Source organism: Eulemur rufifrons, chromosome 23 (genome assembly GCF_041146395.1).
Source record: "Eulemur rufifrons isolate Redbay chromosome 23, OSU_ERuf_1, whole genome shotgun sequence".
NCBI lineage: Eukaryota > Metazoa > Chordata > Mammalia > Primates > Lemuridae > Eulemur > Eulemur rufifrons.
Window position 1 is genome coordinate 25,849,592 of NC_091005.1, and position 21,468 is coordinate 25,871,059.

A 21,468-nucleotide genomic window follows, 5' to 3' on the forward strand; every position below is an offset into this window, starting at 1 on the left:
TTGGAAACCTGTGTTTCCTGTGCAAACCCTGGGGCCCCTGAACAGTCCTGGCTGTGCTGCCCCCTCCCCAGCTGCCTTCGCCTCCACCCCAGCTGAGGAGGTGAATCATTGATGCATGCAGGTGTCTGAGGTGCCCTGGGGCGTGGCTGTGAGGCCAACTGGAACCTTTGGGCTGTTTTGCCCAACTTGGCCTGGGTGATTGGGCACATCCACCATTGCTCTGCTCATGAATAGGCAGCTAGACACGCCTGGGCATTGAGAGCTCGAGAAGGTAACACACCGGTACATTCCCCACCCATACCCCTCCCCACCCACACCGCCCAACTGTGCCAAAGGGCAAGACAAGAGAATAACAGGACCATTACTTCTGACCTCCCTCACCTGCTCAACTGTTCCTTTCTATTCCAATGCAATTGTCACATTCTAACATATAAAATATGCATTTACTAATTTGCATATGATTATTGCCTGTCTCACTGCACCAGACGACCCCGTGGTAATGGAACCGGCATGTCTGGGCCAGGGGTTCCCACAGCTTACCGGCAGCCTGCTTTTCTTGGTCAAGTCAGCAGGAGTGTAAATATTCAGGTACAGACAGTCTTCGGAAAACTTGAGAGGAATGTTCTCCTTTCTGTTGGTAATGAGATCGGAGACCATCTGCCCTCCCACTGGGTCTTGGGAGCACCTGGGGAGGGGAGAAAGAGGAACCCCTGAGGTTCAACCAGACCTAAGCAAGGTGTCTCCTGGGGCTGGGCCGGGCCTTGATCTGGGAGGTTCAGCCTGTAATTGGACTTGCCATTGCGAGACTCGAGACACTGGAAGTGGGAGGAGGCATCTGGGGGTCCAGGTGGGTCCCTGGGACTCGCTAAGGCCTTTAAGGCCAAGCAGAGTGAGATGGCCTTGGCACCTCTCCCCTTCCTGGGGCTTTAGGTTGCCCTGGCTCAAGGAGAGGAGGCGGAGGAGATACTGACCCTCCCTGGGAGGTGACATTTCCTGCTGTCTGTGGGCTGCGGATGGTGGGCTCAAGGGTGACCCTGTTCCTCCACCAGGTAAACATGTTCCAGTCCATGGAAGACTTCCATACACCATGAGAAGTCACTCAAGTGGCAGACATTTAGGGCCTGCAACAGGTCAGGAGTGAAACCTTTGGGGGACATCTGCATTCTAGTCCTGCCTCAGCCACTCATTTGCTGAGTAACCTTGGGTGAATTCCTTTCCGGCTCTGGGCCCCAATCTGCCAGGTGTAAGTGAGGGGAGCAATTTCTAGAAGGATCTTCCAGCTCTGACATGTCACGGTTCTACCATCAACTCATCCTCAGCAAGTTCTGTTGGTTGCCCTGATGAAAGAATTTAAAGATCCAACATAGATGAAAACTGGTAATATTTATTGAGTCTTCCAAGTGTGTCAGGCACTATTTTAAGTACTCTTTATGTACTAATGTCTTTAGGCCTCAGGTCAGCCCCATGACATTGGTTCTATTATTATCCCCACTGTACAGATGAAAAACCTGAGGCACAGAGAGGTTAGAGAACCTGCTCAGGGCCACATAGCCAGGAAGATCCACGCTATGCAGGGTTTACATTTCTGAGTACATTAGAAGCAACGTTCCCAGATCTCAATGTATCCAGGAGGTGGCATCGCAGCCCCACTATGCACATGAGGATGGAGGGACCCAGCTGCCAGAACGACACAACTGTCAAGTACAGAATCAGAGTCAGCACTAGCACTCTGGGAGGCCGAGGCGGGAGGATTGCTCAAGGTCAGGAGTTCGAGACCAGCCTGAGCAAGAGCGAGACCCCGTCTCTACTAAAAAAAATAGAAAGAAATTAACCAGACAACTAAAAATATATAGAAAAAATTACCAGGCTTGGTGGCACACACCTGTAGTCCCAGCTACTCAGGAGGCTGAGGCAGAAGGATTGTTTGAGCCCAGGAGTTTGAGGTAGCTGTGAGCTAAGCTGATGCCACGGCACTCTTGCCCAGGCAACAGAGCAAGACTGTCTCAGAAAAAAAAAAAAAAAACGGAATCAGAGTCAGCAAAGTGACTTCCTGATTTCCATTCAGGGAGATTTGCCCCAGATCACCAAGAAGAAGGGCAGAATATTCAGAAAAAAAGCAATTCAAATGTCAAAAAAGAGAGAAAGCATTCAACTTGACTAGTACTCAGATAAATGCAAACGAAAGAGCAAAACAATGTTTATTATAATTGTTTTGCCTATCCAATACCTAAAAATCATTATTTTAATATCACTAAGTATTGGCAAGAGTCCAGTGAATGGAGGTTTCTTATATCAATGGAAAGAATGTAGTTGGAACATTTCTGGAGGGAAATTTAACAAGCACTGCATACTTTTGACTCAGAAATATCATTTCTTGAAATTTTTTTTTAAATATTCTTGAATATGCATAAAGATTTAATAGAGGATGTTCACCACAGTGCTATTTGTATTATCAAAAACATCCAAAACAACTTAATGACTCCAAGTATCAAATTGGGTAAATTAATTATGATTCAATACTCAGTGTGCTGCGGCTATTCAGTGTCAGGCTGTGTTATTTAATGGCATAGAACGATGTTCATGACGAACTTATGAATGAGCAAAGAGGCATCCAAACTGTCTGTATCCATCATACTGTTTTCAAGGGAGAAAGTATGCAACAGACAAAAGACTGGGAAAACGTGATCTAAAATATTACCAGCAATTCTCCCTGAGTGGTGGAATTAACCATGACTTCAATTTTCTTACTTTTCCTTCTCTGTGCTTCCTAAATTTTCTGTAATAAGCATGTAGTACATTTGCAATAAGAAAATAAAAGGTGAATATTATTTATAAGAGAAAGGAAAAGAAAGGGAAGGAGAGAAGGCAGCCAGAGGCAGGTCCTGGAAATCCTGAGAAATGTCTTGCTGAGGACATGAATCCTTGATGCACGTAGGTGTCTGAGGTGCCCTGGGGGAAAACTGTGAGGCCAACTGGAACCTTTGGGCTATAGTCCCAACTTGGCCTGGGTGATTGGGCACATCCACCATTGCTCTGCTCGTGAATAGGCAGCTAGACACCCCTGGGTGTCGAGAGCTCGTGAAAGCAACACACCGGTACATTCCCCTTCCACACCCCTCCCCACCCACACCCCCCAACTGTGCCAAAGGGCAAGACAAGAAAATAAGAGGACAATATTACTTCTGACCTCCCTCACCTGCTCAACTGTTCCTTTTTGTTCCAATGCATTTATCACATTTTAACATATCACATTATTCATTTACTAATTTGCATATGATTATTGTCTGTCTCCCTCTGCTACAATGCAAGCCCCATGAAGCTAGGGATCTTTGTTTTGTTCATTAATGGATCCCAAAAACCTGGAACATGCCTGGCACCCAGTAGGTACTCAATAAATTTATGTGTTGAATAAAAGACTCTAGAATATTCTGAGAGTTCTGGAATGTTCTTAAGCTTCTACAGTGTTCTTAGGGATTCCAGAACAAAGTATAAGCTGATCAGGGGGTTGCTGGGACTCCATCCTGCATCACTCTGAGGCAAACATCCCATGAAAGGTGCCCAAGCCAGCCCCACCGGCTTACATGGGCGGGTAGGAGCTGGTGTTCTTCACAGAGCGCCATGGCTCTGCAGGCTGCGGCGGAGCAAACCGCAGGGATCCGAGAGGCGGCTTGGCAAAGGGGACTCCCAGGAACACGGCCACAGGCTGTGCGAATCCTTCCAGGCGGACGTACTTCCCCAGGACTTTGCCATGCACGGTGGCCACCACAGGCGGCGAGGACGGGTGACCTGCTGGACATCGAGAGGAAATGAGGACACATCGGAGGAGAAAGGCTTGATCTGGATTCCAGTGGGTTTTGCCACTTTCTAGGCGTGTGACCTTGAGGAAGTCACCTAAGCCCTCTGGGCCTCAGTTTCTCCCTATGTGCAAAAGGGGTGAGGGGTCACTGTCCTTCCCAGCTCACAGAGGGCTTAAGGAGCAAATTGGAACAGTTGGTGGAAAAGCACAGAGTGAAAAATAAATGGAAGGAGAGCTGCTGGGAAAACAGTCACTTGGTCTCCCTCTGAGAAGCCCCTGGAACATTCGTCTATTACATCCTGCACTGAGCCGCGTGCAGGGGGACAGGGTGAACAGGAGGTGGCCCCTGTTCCCAGGAGCACCGAGCCTTGCAGGGAGAATGAGCCACATACACACTCGAGCCTAAATCCGGGAAGAAAGTGGTGGTGTCCTGGGAGGGTACCTGTGAGGTGCTTCAGGAGGTACAAGAGGGGTGAGGCCATCCGACCGGTGGCACATGGAGGGGCTGGGACCTGCAGCAGCAGCAGGACTGAATGAGGGGAGATGAAAGCAGGGAGTGGTGGGAACCGGAGAGGAGAGACTGTGCTGAGGCTCCGAGACAGCAAAATGCACAGCCTGCTGGGCACGGCCAGTGGCCCGTGGGCACCAGGTGGAGGCTACGGGGAGTGGAAAATAACCCTGGGATGAGAGAGTGCGGGTCAGGGAGGGCCTAGAATGCCAGGCTGAGGGCTGGGGCTTTATTTCATAGACAAATAAGCAGCAGGAGGTGTTCTGGAGGAAAGGACATAAGCTTGAGGAGGACTCTGCCGTGGCTCAGAGCAGGACGTCCAGAGGAGAGAGACTGGGGGGCAGAGTCCCGGCTGCTCCACTCTGCAGAGCAGACAGTTCTTCCCCCCTGAGCTGACGTCCATGTCCCTGCAGCTTCCGCGTCAGTCCTGGTCCCACCTGCCATGGGACCAAGCTGACCTAATGTGATTTTCCGGGGCAGGTGGCCTTTCAGACGCTTGCTCATGCCACCCCCTCCCAGTCCTGTCTGGCCTCAGTGACCTCGATTTCTCTGAGCATCCTTCCCAGGAAATTATTTCTAGCCTTTTGTCCTCCCCATTGAGCTGCTTTGGTTACAAACAAACATTCAACTTGTCTTTCAATGTGTGGCCAGAACAGAAAAGAATAATCCAGATTTGCTCTCACAGGAGAATATCCAATGACATTAGAAACTCCTTATGCAACACCTGGTTACAAAACAGTATCCAAGTCTCATGTTATAATGGCCAGTCCTATACTGTGGACATTTAGGTTGTTTTCTACTTTTGTCATTGCCAATTAAGACAAACAACACTGAGATGAACTTCCTTGGAGGGCTGTTCATTGACGTGGCAATGGGGTGGCATTGCAGTTGACTTGTTTTCTTTGTGATTTCCAAGTTTTCTGCCCTAAACATAGATTTTATTATTAGAAGACATTTTTTATGAAGAAATACAGCAATGTCTATATGGGGTTTTGAAGGACTCGGTCCCTGACCAGATGTGGGGGGCATGGAAGGGAAGGAGATGAAAGAGCTGGCTTGTGAGGCTGGGTCCCAATTCAGACAGGTTCAGTGTAGGTGTCAGGGAGACATCCTGTCAAGAGGATCCCACAGGACGTGAGCACTTTAGAGTGGAAGGAGGTTGGGTGAGGGGCAGGGTAGGTTCATCTTCCAGAGGGTGAGGTGCACAGCATGGATGTGTGTGACTTCATCGAAGAGCCCAGTGTGAGAGAGAAGAGAAAGAACTAAAGATAAAACAGGGACAGCTACAGCCAAGACTGAGAACATCCATCAGAGTCTCAGCAGGAAAACGCCAGGCCTCACGGAAGCCCAGAAGAAGGGAGGAGGGTAAAGTCAGAGAAGAACGTACTAGGCCTGGTCTTTGTCAGCTCGATGATAACCTTCAAAGCGAAGAGGAGGTCAGAAGCCAGATTGCCAAGGGTAGAAAAGTAGGTGGAGGGGCGGGAGGCACAATCAAGAATGGGAACAACAGCAGTTTCTACTATGTTACATGTAGTGCGTACATAGTGGGCACTTGCTACGTGCCAGACAAACATTCCATTTCGTTTAAACTAATCCTCATCACCGTCTTAGCGCAGCCAGCAGCGTGTCAGTCTCATAAACTAATCCTCAAAAAAGCCTTGCTAGGTAGGCATCAGCATGCCTATTTTACACATAAGGAAACCGAGGAAGTAGAAGCAGCTTGTAAGGACTTGCTAAAGATGGAAATGGACGGCGTTGCCAGGGGTAACCAGAGGTAAAGGCATATTCCAGTCCACATTTGGTTCCTTTCTTACTCTGCCCTTACACGCAGTTCCAGGCCTCTCTCTCACAGTGTCTCCATCATAAAGACAGAACCCAGACAGGGCCTGGGCTGTCAGGGCTGATGGGGGGACCCCTGGCTCTGGATGCAGGAGCCAGAGATAGACTAGGGCGTGGTTATCCAGGTGACCCTGGGCAAGTGCATTCTGCTTTTGGAGTCTCAGCTTCTCCATCTATAAAATGGCACAGACGTAGCTCGAGGTCCCTCGCTGCCCCCTGTATTTCCCACATCTGTTACTGTCTGTACTTTCACGCTTCGCCACCTGAGGCCTTGCTGGTTCTGGAGGAACTGTCCCTCCCGGGGTCCAACCATCCCAGAGCCCACACACCAACCACCTCCTTGATAGGTTTCCACACCCTGGGCCACCATCCACCTGCCCTAGTCACCCCAGAGCCGGGTGCCAGACAACTAGGGACAGCCCCTGTGCCCCAAAGGCCCCTGAAATTACTCACAGTAGCCAGTGCTCAGCCTGCTCACCCTGCCTTGCCTCTTCCAGCAGAAATCCCAATAAAAGCCCTTGCCCACCCACCCTCCACTGCTCTGGAGTTGCCTCTTTTGCCCCACCCCCACCCCAGTGTGTGCCCCTCCTCCTGAGAACTGTGAGTAACAAACTGTCTTTTCAATGGCAATTGGCTCCTCATACACTGCTCTGACCATACCTCGAATTTTCTACCAGTACACATATAACAACACCCCTCCATTTATGCATCCCTTTCCCACACTTCCTCTGTAACAGGCACTATTCTAAGTGCTTTATAAACATCCCATGTCATCCCCACAGCAGCCCAGTGAGGTAGGTACTGTCGCCATCCCTATGTTAGAGATGGGGTTACTAAAGCACAGAAAAGCCAAGTTCCTTGCCTAGGGACGCACAGCTAGGAAGTGCTGAGCTGGGAATCAAACCCAGGCACTCTGGCTCCAGAATCCTTCCTTTTCATATTCTGCTATGTCACTCTCCAAATCTGGCCATATTTGAACTAATAATCAAGGGGAAATTAGGCTGAGCTCTCCACATTCCTGTGTGTGATGCATGAGGTTTGTCCGTCACCCTCCTGCCTGTGGCACCTGCAGTGCAGCTTTGGTCTAAGAGTGTTGTTTCTCCTACCCTGTGCCTCAGCACTGGCCAGGGCTAGCTGGTCTCCACTGCTCCAAGTCCAAGTCCAAAGGTGTGCACCTCTACAGAACCAGACCTGTGGTGCTTTTCCCTGTACACATCTTTGCCCACCTTGGCCCAGGACCAAGATTTCCAAATGTGCCCCTGATATTTGTATTTCAGAGGAACTCACCCCAGACGCAGGAAGTGGTTACAGTTGCCAGGAACAGAGCATAGAGCCACATCGTGGAAGGGCAGCAGCTCCCAGGGTCTGTGAGCTGTCCAGGTCTAGGTGCTGCGCCTTCCTATCCCAGAGCCCAAGTGCCTGCCGCTGAGCTCCCACTCCCACAGCCCAGCGATCTAATCAGAGACAACAGAGAAGCTCTCTCCACTATCAAAGATCTCCCTGGAGGTCTGTTGGGACCTCAAAGCCACTCCCATCCACAGTTCATGCTCTTTTATCTAAGTCCATTACAGATAGCCATAGACTTGTCAAACAGCTTGTTATATAAGGTTTTCCCCTTTGTGGGACTCTGACCTTAGTGCACTGGGAGCTTTCCAAAGGCAGGCACAAGCAGGCAGATGCCTTCAGGCAAGGGGGACCTTTGGTCTGCACAATGAACTTAACAATTTTTACAGCAACTCACAGCCATACTAGGGTTCAGGTGGGCAACTTAGGACACATCTCTTAGCTTCCCTGGGCTTGTATTTCATAGAGTTCAAGGCTCGTAAGTTTGGAAATGATCTTAAATTCCATCTAGTCCCCTTCTGATACCTAAAGTTGCTTTACAATGTTCTTCCCACCTGGCCCAGCCTCCTGTCACACAACTCCAGGGTCAGGGAACTCACAGCTCTCAAAGCCGGGATTTTTGGATAGAAGGTAAAAATGAACTTTATCTCTCCACAGTCCCTGGCTATAAGCATCCATCCATGTATCCACTCATTCTTTGAACATTTACCAAAATGCCTGACACTTGGCTGAGTGTTACGGGTACACAGGTAAACTCAAGACATGGTTCATCTTATCAAGGAGCTCACCATGGGTAGATAAGACAGATGTGTGTGGTGGGGGGGGTTGCAATGCATGCGAATGCAATGCAAATTAAGGGGATACAAAGTGCTCTGGGTACACCTGGGAAAGTGCCATTTACAAACTGCTGGGGACACAAGGAAGACACTCAAAGGCCTCTTTCATACGATCATCAAATGTCCAACAATATGGAATTTTTTAAATACACCCCGGTATGGCTGGTAAAGGAAATATTAATATTATGTTCTCACTAGAAGTAGTGATACACATATCTATATATCGACAAGGAAAAACAGTCACAATCTAGTGTGAAAGGGGCAAAAATAGGTGATAAAACTGTTGTTTCTGCTTTGGGAAATGGTTTGGCAGTTCCTAGAAAAGTTAAGCACAGAGTTAGCATTTGACCCAGCAATTCCACTCCTAGGTAGATTCTCAAGAAAGTTGAAAATGTGTTCATACAAGACTTGTAGTCAAATAATAATGTTATTCATAATAGCCAAAAAGTGAAAACAACCCAAATGCCCATCAACTGATGAATGCATAAATAAAATGAGGTCTATTCGCATAGTGAAATATTATTCACCTGTGAAAATAACATGTTACAAGATGGATCAAACTTGAAAACATTATGCTCAGTGAAAGAAGCTAGGCACAAAAGACTACATATTGTATGATTATTTTTTATATGAAATTTCCAGAATAGACAAGTCCATGGGGACGGAAAGTAGATTAGCGGCTGCCAGGGGCTGGGGAAGAGGGAAATGAGGGGGATGCAGGGTGACTGCTAGTGGGCATCAGGTTTCTTTTTGGGGTCGTAAAAATGTTCTGGGATTAGATGGTGGGGATGTTTGCACAACCTTATGAATATACTAAAGCAACATCTATCTACTAGCAACATATATCTTTATTTGCATAGGAAAATTCTGTAAGGTTATACATCTAATTAGTATTACAAGAACCATTTCTGGTGGTAATATTGTGAGTATTTTTACTTATTTGTACTTTCCATTTTTATTATTCATACATTCACTTAACAAATATTTATTGAATGCTTACTGGGTGGTAAACACAGTACTGAGAGTTTCGTATGCAGGATCTCCGTTCTCCAAACACCCCTGTGACATTGATACTAGGATCTCCTGAAGCTCAGTGTGGTTAAGGACCTGGTGTGAGGACATCCAGTAGGAAGAGCTGAGCACTGGACACAGCCTGTGTGTGTGGCTGCACAGCCCACACTCTTAAACCCTCTGCTTTGGTGTCAGTTTTGCCAAACAACCTTTGTTGTTGCCCCAAGCAAGGCTTGATGGCCAGCGGGGGATCTTGTGCAGCCTCTCCCTTCTGGCTTCTCCTCCCTCCGCCTGCCCCCTGCACAGTGCCCCTGCCTTCCTGCTGATCCCTCTGGGTCCTTCAGGCTGCCAGGAAGGGCGGGGAGCTGCCTGCAGTCAGGAGTTACTCAGAGGGCCAGAGGGTGACAGATGGTTAGAAACAGGAGCACTACTAGGGTTCTTGGGAGATAAATACCTCAGCATATTCTGTTCCCACAGTTTGCTCTTGCGACTAAGCTCCAGGCACCCACAGTGGGAAATGACTTCATAAAGGACCCCTGACTGGCTGTTTTCCCTTCCCCACCTCACCTTCCCTCTCCCATCACTGTTTCCTGCACTTGTGCTTGAATCCCCGTCTCAGGTTTGCTTTTGGGGAAAGGCAAAGGGTCCTGAGCCCCTTAGCCAAATGACCCATGTGGTTTGTATGGGTTGAACTGGGTCCAGCCAAAATTCATATGGGGAAGCCCTAAACCTCGGTACCTGAGAATGTGACTATATTTGGAGACAGGGACTTTAAAGAGGTGATCACATTAAAATAAGATCACTACAGTGAGCCCTAATCCAATCTGGCTGGTGTCCTAACATGAAGAGGAAATTTATACCCAGAGAGATGCCAGGGGCACGCGTGCACAGAGGGGTGACCATGTGAACATGTAGCAAGAGGGTGGCCTCCTGCAAGCCAGGGAGGAAGGGCTCAGAGGAGCCCAACCCTGTCAGCACCTTGAACTTGGACTACCAGCCTCCACAACTGTGAGAAAATTAATTTCTCTTCTTTAAATTACCCAGTCTGTGATATTTTGCTCTGGCAGCCTGAGCCAACTAGTCCATAGTTCCAACTCAATTCCTTTCTTCACGTCCAGAGGAAACTAAGGCCACAGTTCAGGAAGGATTGCCTCAGCTCACACAGCAACTCAATGGCAAAGTCAGGACCAGAAATGGAGGCTTTTGACTTCTGCCACATTGCGGATGAAATGGACGACAGCCATTTCTCTTGCTTTGACACACTGGGGAGGTGTTCTAACTGCCAACCTTATCACAGGGCAAAACACCTTGATCTTGTCCACAGTGGCCTTGCCACTTCATTGGTCCAGGGTGAGGGTGGTAGGGCAGAGGGGTTAGAAAAGGCCAGAGGAGGCAGCAGGTCCCTGGAGAGCTGTGTTCTGTTTCTGCATGTCATTTGGCAAGCTTGGGCAGACCAATGCTAACATCAGGAAGGATTGGGCAACCAGCAGCCATAAAGCATGTGCCAATCGCAGAGAGGTCCATGGGTTCTTGCCCAAGGCCATAGGTTGTAACTGAAATGAAGCTTCTGGAAACCCACATTCAAAAAGGGATACTCATTAGCACTCAATCTAGCCATGTGGCAGGCTGGTGAGGAGGCTCTGTGGTGGGGGTGGGGACTTGGCGACAGCACTAGAATCAGTCCCCAGAGGTAATTGACCTGGGCTAGGGTTCCTTCCTCCCTTAGTTTTATTGAAAAAAACACCAGCCTGCCACATGGCTAGATTGAGTGCTAATGAGTATGGGCCAGATTTCACCCTTGGGCTGTGGTTTGCTGACCCCTGATCTAGACTATGATGACTTTGCCCTCCTTAAGTCATGATTTCTAAAGTCGCCATCGGTGTTGATAGCAGTTAGCGGGATGGAGGAGGAGTGATTTATAGGTTGGAGGTGCATTTGCTCCCCCTTTGAAAGATTTATGTAGATTTCTAAAAGAAAATTCAGAATATGGAGTAGCTCCTGAATGGGGAGATGTTGTTAAGCAATCTGTGAGTATTTCACAAATACTAACTCATATATCATTTAAAAAATTAGATGCCATTCAGTTATATCTTAGATTGAGTTTTACGTTAAGAATTAATAAAGTATTCCATGAACCAGAAAATCATGGGAGAATTACATGAAAGTAGCATAGTTTGCTCGTCCTTTTCCTGGACTCTGTGGTTCCCAATCTGCAGGTGTTACTGCTGTTCTGAGGCAGGTGATCTTTCCCTCTTTTAAGTATCTTTTTCCGCTTGGCTCTATCTCCCTTATTCCCAAAGTGACAGTCGATAAATTCATGTGAAGCATCTCATTTTAACCTTCACCTTTCACCTCCCCTATCCTTTCTTTATTGTTCTTTCCAATGAGAAGGGGGCCACTTCTTTGGTCTTCTAGAACAAGTGCTGATAGGAAACATGTAAGGGTTATGGAAGACCCATGAAAAAATTTCTTTGGACCTTATGTTTTCTAGAACTATTCTACAAACTTATGTCTCACAATATGGAGGAAGGCTAACAGCCTCTTTCTACTCTCTTATCCTATGATAAAATGGAAAGTGGAAGAGCTATATCAATACAGAATCAATTTACAAATAATTACCTACATTTAGTAGGTAACAAAACCTACAAAACTTGCAGTCACTGCAAGTAACTGCAGGGCTGATGGGAATGCCTGATGGCCTTTCCTCTGGAGGAGAAGCTAAAAACGTGGCTGCTATGTTCCCCATGCTACTATCAGGAATGGCTGGGTTACCAAATCTGTTGGGCATGGGAGGACTCCTGACACAGCCTACAGAATCTGGGATAGAAGAGAAAAAGGGAAATGACTCTAAGGAGCTAGAAGGAAAAAAAGAAAGGACAGAGAGCCAAAGTTCAGAGCATGGTGGAGAAAACTCTGTGTCGAGTTCTCCTTCGACATCCTCTACTGCTGCATTAAATACAGCTGCAGCTGCCAACCCGTTAGCTCTTAACCCACTATTACTATCTAACATACTTTACCCAGGGATGCTTCTCACTCCAGGCCTTAATCTTCATATTCCAACTTTGTCCCAGTCCAATACTTTTGATGTACAGAAAAACAAAAACAGCGACTTAGGCTCATCTAAGTCTGTAGAAGTAAAGGAAGAAGATTCCAGAGTTAGAGATCAGGAAGACAAAGTGGGTACTGAACCAAGTCCTCTCAGTGAAAACAGCACAGATGAGGGTTCAGAGAAAGCTGATGCTTCATCAGGCTCTGATAGTACATCATCATCATCCGAGGATTCAGATTCTAGTGATGAAGACTGATTCCCAGACTCTGCATTAAATTATGAACTCATTTTGGATTTTTTCTTTAATTATTAATTGTAAATACCCCAGTGTTGAGTGCATCAATAACTTACTGACCGAACATTTCAGTTGTTTAGAAGTGCAAACTGCTTTCAGAGACGTTTTGCATGTAATATTTCTTAAGATTCATAAGTTTCTGAACTCGTATGTACTATCAAATACATAAAGGTGTAAAATTACAACAAAAGGCATTATAATTTTGTTGGGGGTTAATTTTATGAAAATTATGCTCAATAAGAGTTGTATATTTAATATATTTGCAGTGAACACAAAATACTTTATGCATATTACTGATTTAATTTGAATATAGTTTTACAGCCTCCTTGACACCTATAATTTACAGATCAAAACTCAGCAACAATTTGGGCAGCTAATGAATGTCATGAAAGCTGTAGAATCTACATCACCATCCATTGCTTTAATTACATGAAAATGCTCTAGTGTTGTGATGCACTGCTGATGTTTCCAATTCAGGTACAAGTATGTTTTAAAGAAGAAATAAGTTTCCCAATCAGCCAATTTAACTGGCTACCTGTTACCTCAGCTGAGTTAGTTTAGGAAGTTTACATTCGTTTCTAATTCTGTCCTTGTTTTCAGGGGTTTTTTAAACACGTCCTATATATCATGTTAATCTGGCAAGAAATATGACTTGCTTTTTGCTGAGCTTAACTTGGATATCAGTAAAATTAAGTCATAAAATAATCCTGACTTTGGCACCCTATAGACATACTTAGTTTTAACTTTTCAAAGTTTGGCCCCTTATTAGAAATAATTATGTCTCAGATGAGTAATGTCTGTTTCCAGGGTTCAGAAAAAGCAAACTCATGAAATGCCACTGAAAAGAACTTTCAACACAGCATGCTTCATGTAAAACAAATTGTTTGCTTTATTTGTGTAGATTTCTATTTGTGTTTTACGTCATGGAAATATTCCAAAATTAACAAATAGTGGTAAAGTAATATGCAGATCGTCTAAATTCATTTTGAGTTTCTAGGTATAAGCAGACTGAATGTTGCCCAGAATCAGTGTTGGGTTATCAGTTTATATTAAATATACTGAGTTGCCCATTTTGAAATGCACTTTGAATAATCTCAAAAAGATGTACAAGTTATACCTGTTAACCACAAAAATGAAGCCTAAGGCTTCTGGTCAATTTCTTAAAACCCTTTACCATGTAAAATTTGTCTGCTAATTGATTTGTAATACAATTTCTCCTGCTAAAGCTGCTATTATTCTGACACGGTAGAGGTCCAGGTTCACCTTCGTATACATTTAAAACAATTAGAACTGAATTAGACATAAAAATATTTACATTCTATGGAGAGATAAATGTTAGCATTTTTGTGGTACTCAAATAAGTCAGTGGTAACTTTTGCAAGGGGATAAATTTAGGGGGAAAAAGCACCCTGATTCTCTCCTACGGAAAAAATAACTTCAGTACGTTTTGACAGAACTGTTGCTTTGCCACAAATTAAGCAGTTGTATTAGGTTTTCCAAGACCTTTATCAGTAAATTATGTTTCTGTATGTAAAATAACTAATCCCTTATTAGAGTTATATGTGTTCACAAAATTATATAACTTCCATTGGGATTGTATTGATTTTGTATTTTCCCAAAATAGTACTTTGAATTGATAGTCCTTTATGCAGTGTCTTAGCAGTAGTCACTATAATGCCCATCCAGGAGAAGTGGGTAGCAATTCTTCATCATGGAAATGATATATTACATATTTAGTATCTTCCCTTTGCAGTATTGCACTTTTGTTTAGAATACACCTATGAGATAGCCAATGTTTTTCAAACACAGTTAAGTTAGTTTGCCAGTGGAGTATTTCAATATCATCCATATTTCTCTTCTTCCCTTTAGTTCTACCCACATAATCTTTATTCCTTTCTTTCCCCGATTAAAAAGAAAAAGGCAAAAAATCTCTAGATCTTGTCACTAAAATCTAATTTATGTCAAAGTTATGAGATAAGCCATTTTCCTAATTATGGTCAAATGAATTTGGTTAACATCCTAGTAATTCTCTTTCTATGTAATAAGGCAATTACAGTTCTCAAAGCATTAAGGCTAATATTAACCTTAAACATTCTCTTAGGTTTCAAGACACTTCTATTTAGTATTGATTGGGGAAAAATCCAGTTATCAGCTAAGGAAAAAACATGCAAATATGGTTGTGTAAAGTTAAAGGTTATAAGGAAAAAAAATCAGTAGAATTACATAATACAAAAGTTGCAGTTGAAAGGATATTCACGTATGTGTTGGTAGTTACTAAAAGAATTATAGCTGTTATTGCCTTGTATTTATAGACCTTGCTTCAGGTTTCATGATTCAAGTCTTAGTGCAATTTTTCTTTTGGGCATTTGCAATATTTACCAGTTGTGTTTTGTGTAGTCTGAATTTGCTTTCTGTAGTTGAGCAAACATTTTAAAAAGTCATTTGTAATTTATTAAATTACTTTCTATGATGTTCTATAGAGCAAATGGAAGTTTAATTATTTTTATTAAAGATATTCTTTGACTACCCAGGATGCCAGCCTCTGTACATGACAATACTTTTTAAATTGAATTTGATGTATAATTTATCTTCAGTTATGAAAGAAACCATAGTCATAAATCTTTAAAGGGAAAGTATACTTTGGAAGAATTTTTAAAAGACAGAAATTGACCATAATCATAATTATTTTTTTAGTGATTAGCCATTCTTTATTATCTGTTATCATGTTTACCAGTTTTGCTTAAATTATTATTTTATAGTAAGAAAGCTACAACACAGTCAAATATCAAGGGCATTTAACATTGAGTCTGACCTTGGCTAAAATCTCCCTCTGCCACTAGCAGTTGCTTCAGTTTTCCTCGCATGTGTAAATTAAATAACTTCTTGTGAAGTTGTGATTTTTTTCTAGAATAAGTGTTTAACATATGCAAGTTACCAACCATGTCTACTTTAAACACCCACTTGATAAAAATGAATAAAACAAGGTAAAATGTCCTATCAGCTTAGTAGGGAGTATACTTTTTGTCTGCAGGGAAAAAATCATGAGACTAAGTCAATAAACATGGTAATTATGTCACAGCACCAATTTAGAAAGTATGTCGTGTAGATTAACAGATTTTGAAGGATGATGGATCCAGCATCTGACTCCATGCGTGATAGAACTTGCTTGCATCTTCAACTTCACCCCTTTAATTTACTTTAGTCAAAGTACAAGCCTAAACCTCTTCCATTCTATAAAATTTTTTCCTAACCAAGTCCACAGTTTGCTATTAGTTTTTGTCTTCTATTCTATCTCCATTTTCTTCACTTTCCATTCATTCACTCAACCAATTTATTTCAGTATTTATACTATGTCTCTAAAACATCCCTCATTTTGCTAAGTGAATAAACTTTCATCAATCTTAACGGAGTTTCCCTGCTGTAACATCTGGTACTGTTGACCACCTAATCCTTAAGTCTATTCTTTTGGATGTCCTGGCCTTCCCTCCTCTCTCTCCTTCCTAGGTAGTGCATCACTTCACATGTGGACATACCGACTTCCAACAAATAGCTGTACCTCCTTGGAATTTTGGACAGTACTAACTACCCCCAAATAAACATATTGTCCCATACAGCATCAGCCTTTCCTCTGTATTTGATATTAAAATAGAAAATATCTACAGACACCAAGGCTACCAACACTAAAGAGTTTTTAAATCCCTCACGTCTCAAATCTGCTATCTACTGAAATCTCACAATTTTCTCCTTGAGTAACATCATATTTACATCATAAAAATGTCAGTAACACTAACTTGAATATTGTACAGACTCGATTTTTCTCTTCCTTAAAACCCTAAAATGACATCACCAATTTATCTGTGTGCCAAGGTAAGTATTTCAAACATTTCAGAGATGGAAAAAGCTTTTAAAAGGCACTGGTTCTAATCTCCTCCACAATACTGAATCATGTTACTACCATACTGGACTCAGCTTCCCTATTAAATGGCTCAAATACTGCATACTTTCCAGGGCTGCTGTGAAGATTAAATAAGATGACAAAGTCTGGCACATAGGATATACAGGGTGGCAATGCCAATTTAATGGCATATATTGCCAATGTCTGGCATATAGAAAACATACAATAAATGCTAGTTGAATTTGAGAAAGTGGTGTCACTTCCCACAAAATTGAAGGAATCAACTCACTTTATTTCATTCACCAATCAAAATTCAAACTCACTGGTCATTTCCCATCATTCACCTAGCGTAGCCACTTTAACTTTACATCTTTAACTCTACCTAAATGGTGTAAAGGACATTTGCTCATTTTATACTGAAGATAGCAAGGTATAAAAATGTGGAGGCCATTTCAAAAATAAGCAACAAGTGCTGCTACCAAGCAAAGGACAACAAATGTAGCCCCGAGGGCAAATACATCAAAACTAAGCATAAAGACAGAGTAATTTCCCTAACCAAGAACACTTTATTTTTTTACTTTTTTTTTTTTTTTCTGAGACAGAGTCTTGTTCTGTTGACCAGGCTAGAGTGCCCTGGCGTCAGCCTAGCTCACAGCAACCTCAAACTCCTGGGCTCAAGCGATCCTCCTGCCTCAGCCTCCTGAGCAGCTGGGAATACAGGCATGCGCCACCATGCCCGGCTAATTTTTCTATATATATTTTTAGTTGGCCAGATAATTTCTTTCTATTTTTAGTAGAGACGGGTCTCGCTCTTGCTCAGGCTGGTCTCGAACTCCTGACCTCGAGCGATCCTCCCTCCTCAGCCTCCCAGAGTGCTAGGATAAGAGGCCTGAGCCACCGCACCCAGCCCACAATATAGTCTTAAATGTTGCCAATTTTTTGTTTTGATTTAATTTCATTGTCGACCCATTGATATTGGTGGTTGCAAAATATAGAAAATGCTTCATGTTGGAATTCAAATTCTTAAACCCCAATCTTTACCCCATGCCATAAAGTAAATATTATTTTATTAAGTTTACTTCTGGACCTTTAAAAAATCCAGAAAGACTCAGAGACATACCTAACCTCTAAGAAGTATATTTTGGAAATCAATAATTATTTTTCCCTTGGTGTTAAGAATTTTTCCTAACTCATTGCCATTATTGGTAGTGATTTTTATAAACACTAAAGAAAATAGTTTATTCTCTAATTACAAACATAAAGTAGTGGAGTCGTATCATATACCCACTGGAACACATTCAACTATTCAGCTCTTGTTTAGAAAATCTTTTTTTTCTGTTTTGTACAACATAGCATATAAACACAAGCCAACTACTTCATCTAGTACTCACCCAGAACAGGAACAGTAATCCATTCCAGTGCTGGAAGAAGAATTGCCTATGTTAGACGTTTCTGAGAGAAGGCATACTGTGTATAGATGATGTATTCTGTATTTTGTGAGCTTATAAGGAAAAGGTGATTTTTGACTACACATAATCACCCTATACAGTGAATTTAGAATTTAATCTCTATATAAATGCAGTTTCGGTACATAAGCTATTCATTTTAAAATGCAGAAAAGCATATACTTAAATTATCCATAAACCCAATCAGAGATAAACACTGTTGATACATATACATCCAGTCTTTTGTATATCTGTGTTACATACATGTAGTGGGTTAGATAATATCTTCCAAAAACTCATGTCAACCCAGAACCTCAGAATGTGACTTTATTTTGGAAATAGAGTCTTTCAGATATAAGTAGTTAAGTTGTGGTCATACTGGATTAGGGTGGGCCCTAAATCCAATGACTAGTGTCCTTATGAGAGGAGGAGAAGATACACAAACACTGGCAAGAAGGCCATGTGACAAAGGAGGCAGAGATTGGAGTGATACAGCTGCAAGTAAGGAGCACCAAGGATTGCCAGCAACCACCAGAAGCTAGGACAGAGGCTATTTCTATTTCATAGCCTCCAGAATGAACCAACTCTGCCAATAGCTTGATTTTGGATTTTTGGCCTGAAATGTGGGGCAATAAATTTCTGTTGTTTTAAGTCACCTAGTTTGTGGTCATTTGTTATGGCAGCCCTAGGAAACTAATACAATATGTTTTTATAGTAAATCAGCATTATTATGATATATAATATTTAGTGTATTGCCCTTAATATACTGACCTTTATCCTTTGTCAAATAATCCTGCAGTGTGATTTTTAATACATAGTATTAGCTCATACAGATGTAATTTATTTGTGTGCTTAAAAATGTGATTTGGGGCCGGGCGCGATGACTCATGCCTGTAATCCTAGCACTCTGGGAGGCCGAGGCGGGTGGATCACTCGAGGTCAGGAGTTCGAGACCAGCCTGAGCAAGAGCCAGACCCCATCTCTACTAAAAATAGAAAGAAATTATATGGACAACTAAAAATATATACAGAAAAATTAGCTGGGCATGGTGGCGCATGCCTGTAGTCCCAGCTGCTTCCGAGGCTGAGGCAGGAGGATTGCTCGAGCCCAGGAGTTTGAGGTTGCTGTGAGCTAGGCTGACGCCACGGCACTCTAGCCCCAGCAACAGAGCGACAGAGTCTCAAAAAACAAAAAAAGCAATAAAGTTAAACCAAGTGGTTGGTTGAAGATAGTACAAATATGTCACAGTGAATGTAAATTTGCTGTATAGAAAAAAGAATTACTGCATTTTAAAAATCCAATAATTATTTGAAAGGCTCACATAAAATTAAAATGTAGGAAAGAACTAGAAATTAGGATATTTGCTCTTAGGCAGACAGGCCCTTGCTATTATCCCTAATTTTTAGGTAAGTACTTCCAGGCGATGAGGAAGTGTTATTTCTGGGAACAGCTTTTATACTAAACATTCACACATCAATGTTTCTTGGACATATGTACTTAAAATGTGGAGAAGGCCCTTTATTTCAGCCCAAGTGAGACTACAAGATCTCATTTTCTTTTTCTTTTTTTTTTTTTAAGAGATGACTTCTGGCCTTTTGGCCCCCGTGGACTACATTTCCCAGCAGGCCGTGCTCACAACTACGGGTGCCTGCATGAGGCCCGGCGGGTTGGCGGCGGCGCAGTCGCGGTGCTGGCGGCCGACGGGCGGGCCCTTCGCGGTTTGAATGGCTGCGGGCCCGGGCCCACACTTCATGTGAGGACCGGCTGCCCGGTGTGCGCTATGCCGTCCGGAGGTGACCAGTCGCCGCCGGCCCCGCCTCCCCCTCCGGCGGCGGCAGCTTCGGATAAGGAGGAGGAGGACGACCGCCAGGCGGAGGACGCCGCGCAGCCTGCCGAGTCGCCGACGCCTCAGATCCAGCAGCGGTTCGACGAGCTGTGCAGCCGCCTCAACATGGACGAGGCGGCGCGGGCCGAGGCCTGGGGCAGCTACCGGAGCATAAGCGAGAGCTACACGCTGGAGGTGCGCTAGAGGGAGGAGAGGGGGGCTTTCCGGGCCTAGTCGGCGTGCCGGCCGCGGGAATGGGGCGCCTTCCCGCCCAGGGTGGGGCGCCCTCAGGGACCCTCCAGCTGGCTCCGGGGTCCCAGCCTGGAGAGGGTGGAAATCCTCTCTGCGCTGCGCAGTCCTGGAAACCAGGCGTTTAAAAGGCTCTTAGCAGCGCGGAAGGTGAACCCGGTCTCGCTGCTCTCCCCTCTCGGGTTCAGAATGGGGGACACCTCTTGCCCTAAAGTAGCGCAGCGAGGCTTGAGATTATGCTGGGGTCACGGTTAGAAAACGGGTCTTTGCGACTCATTTGATTCCCCTCCCACCTGGTTAGTAGAATGCACAGGTGTAGTTGGTCAAGACCGTACGTAGAAGGGGCGGGAACTTGCCCATTTTTGCACAGCGATTAACCGGATTTTAGCGCCTGAGTCTCCAGGCTTCTCTCTTCTTTGCCTACTGTACCAAATTGCCTGTGCCCAGGTATTGTGTCGGTTTGAACAAACGCGCTGTTAAGTTTCGGGCTGTGTCTATGTGTGTGTAAACAAATTAAGACTAATCTTCCCAGGCAGATGAAATGCGCTTTCTGCCTACCCGGATATAGACGCCCTAGGAATCAGGACTGTAACTGCCTTGAGGACCTTTTGGTCACCCTAGACGTTGCCAGGACTCCTGTTGTTGCCGTGATCCCAGAATGTTATGTCCCTTTCTTCTGACGGGATTTGCAAATGAAAAAAAATGGCCATTCTAGCCAGTGACTGTCAACTCTGTAGGCACCTCCCCTCCGTGGGCCAATGGGAAGTGACACGGAAGTCCGGATTGTTTACCAGCTGTGCATGTGTGTGTGGCATTTAAACTTGAGGCCATTTGATTTTCTCAAGTAGTTTTATATAAACATTAATAGTTTGTAGAATAGGCTCAGGACGTGAAGGCCTAACCAAGGTATTATTTAAATAGAATGTGGTGTTTTTGCCTGTGTGTCATCCTGCTAAGGTTTTTTAAATTTATAGTTGCTTTCATAGAATTTTAATTCAATTACTAGTTCTCTCTCCCTGTTGTTGTATCTGCAGAGAAAAGGTAGTGTATGGTGGCTTTAGAACCTGACAGACGTGGGTGACTTTAACCAATTTACTTATCAGTTTTGTGAAATGTAAGCTGGAGATATTTGCACCTACCTCACAGAGCTGTTCTGAAGGTTGAATAAGGTGATATGTTGTTCTGGGCACATAAAGTGCTCAAATGGACAGTGCTTTCAAGATTTCTAAGCTCTTTCATATGCTTACGTGATCCCGCTGAGTAGGCCACGTCCCTGTTCATCTCTCAGTGCTTTCCTGTATTTAGGGAAAGTGAAGGACTCTTTTTTGGTGAAGGGCATAAGTGCCTCCAAACAAGCTCTTCCTTTATTCTCAGGA

General features: G+C 44.0%; 2 protein-coding genes across 5 annotated transcripts in view; one reads left to right on the plus strand and one right to left on the minus strand.

The window, feature by feature from the left end:
* LOC138402177 (liver carboxylesterase 1-like) overlaps positions 1-7,699 on the minus strand; it is a 29,192-nt gene extending 21,493 nt beyond the window's left edge. Inside the window, exons 1-3 of one of the 4 annotated variants that reach the window (XM_069497929.1) lie at positions 7,431-7,699; positions 3,582-3,786; positions 541-685 (exon numbers count right to left, since the gene is read on the minus strand). In XM_069497929.1, the coding sequence (XP_069354030.1) occupies positions 541-685; positions 3,582-3,786; positions 7,431-7,482 (402 nt within the window). In that variant the 5' untranslated portion in view covers positions 7,483-7,699. Of the gene's footprint in view, positions 1-540; positions 686-3,581; positions 3,790-7,430 lie in introns of all 4 variants that reach the window. The other 3 variants (XM_069497928.1, XM_069497926.1, XM_069497927.1) reach the window with 3 other exon arrangements.
* A 4,277-nt stretch (positions 7,700-11,976) lies between these two features.
* On the plus strand, positions 11,977-12,639 carry LOC138373942 (chromodomain-helicase-DNA-binding protein 9-like; the record flags this gene model as incomplete). The annotated part of the gene is made up of 1 exon (XM_069456607.1): positions 11,977-12,639. A coding segment is annotated over one exon (663 nt), but the record flags the coding sequence as incomplete, so codon positions are not given.
* Between the last annotated feature and the right edge of the window lie 8,829 nt (positions 12,640-21,468).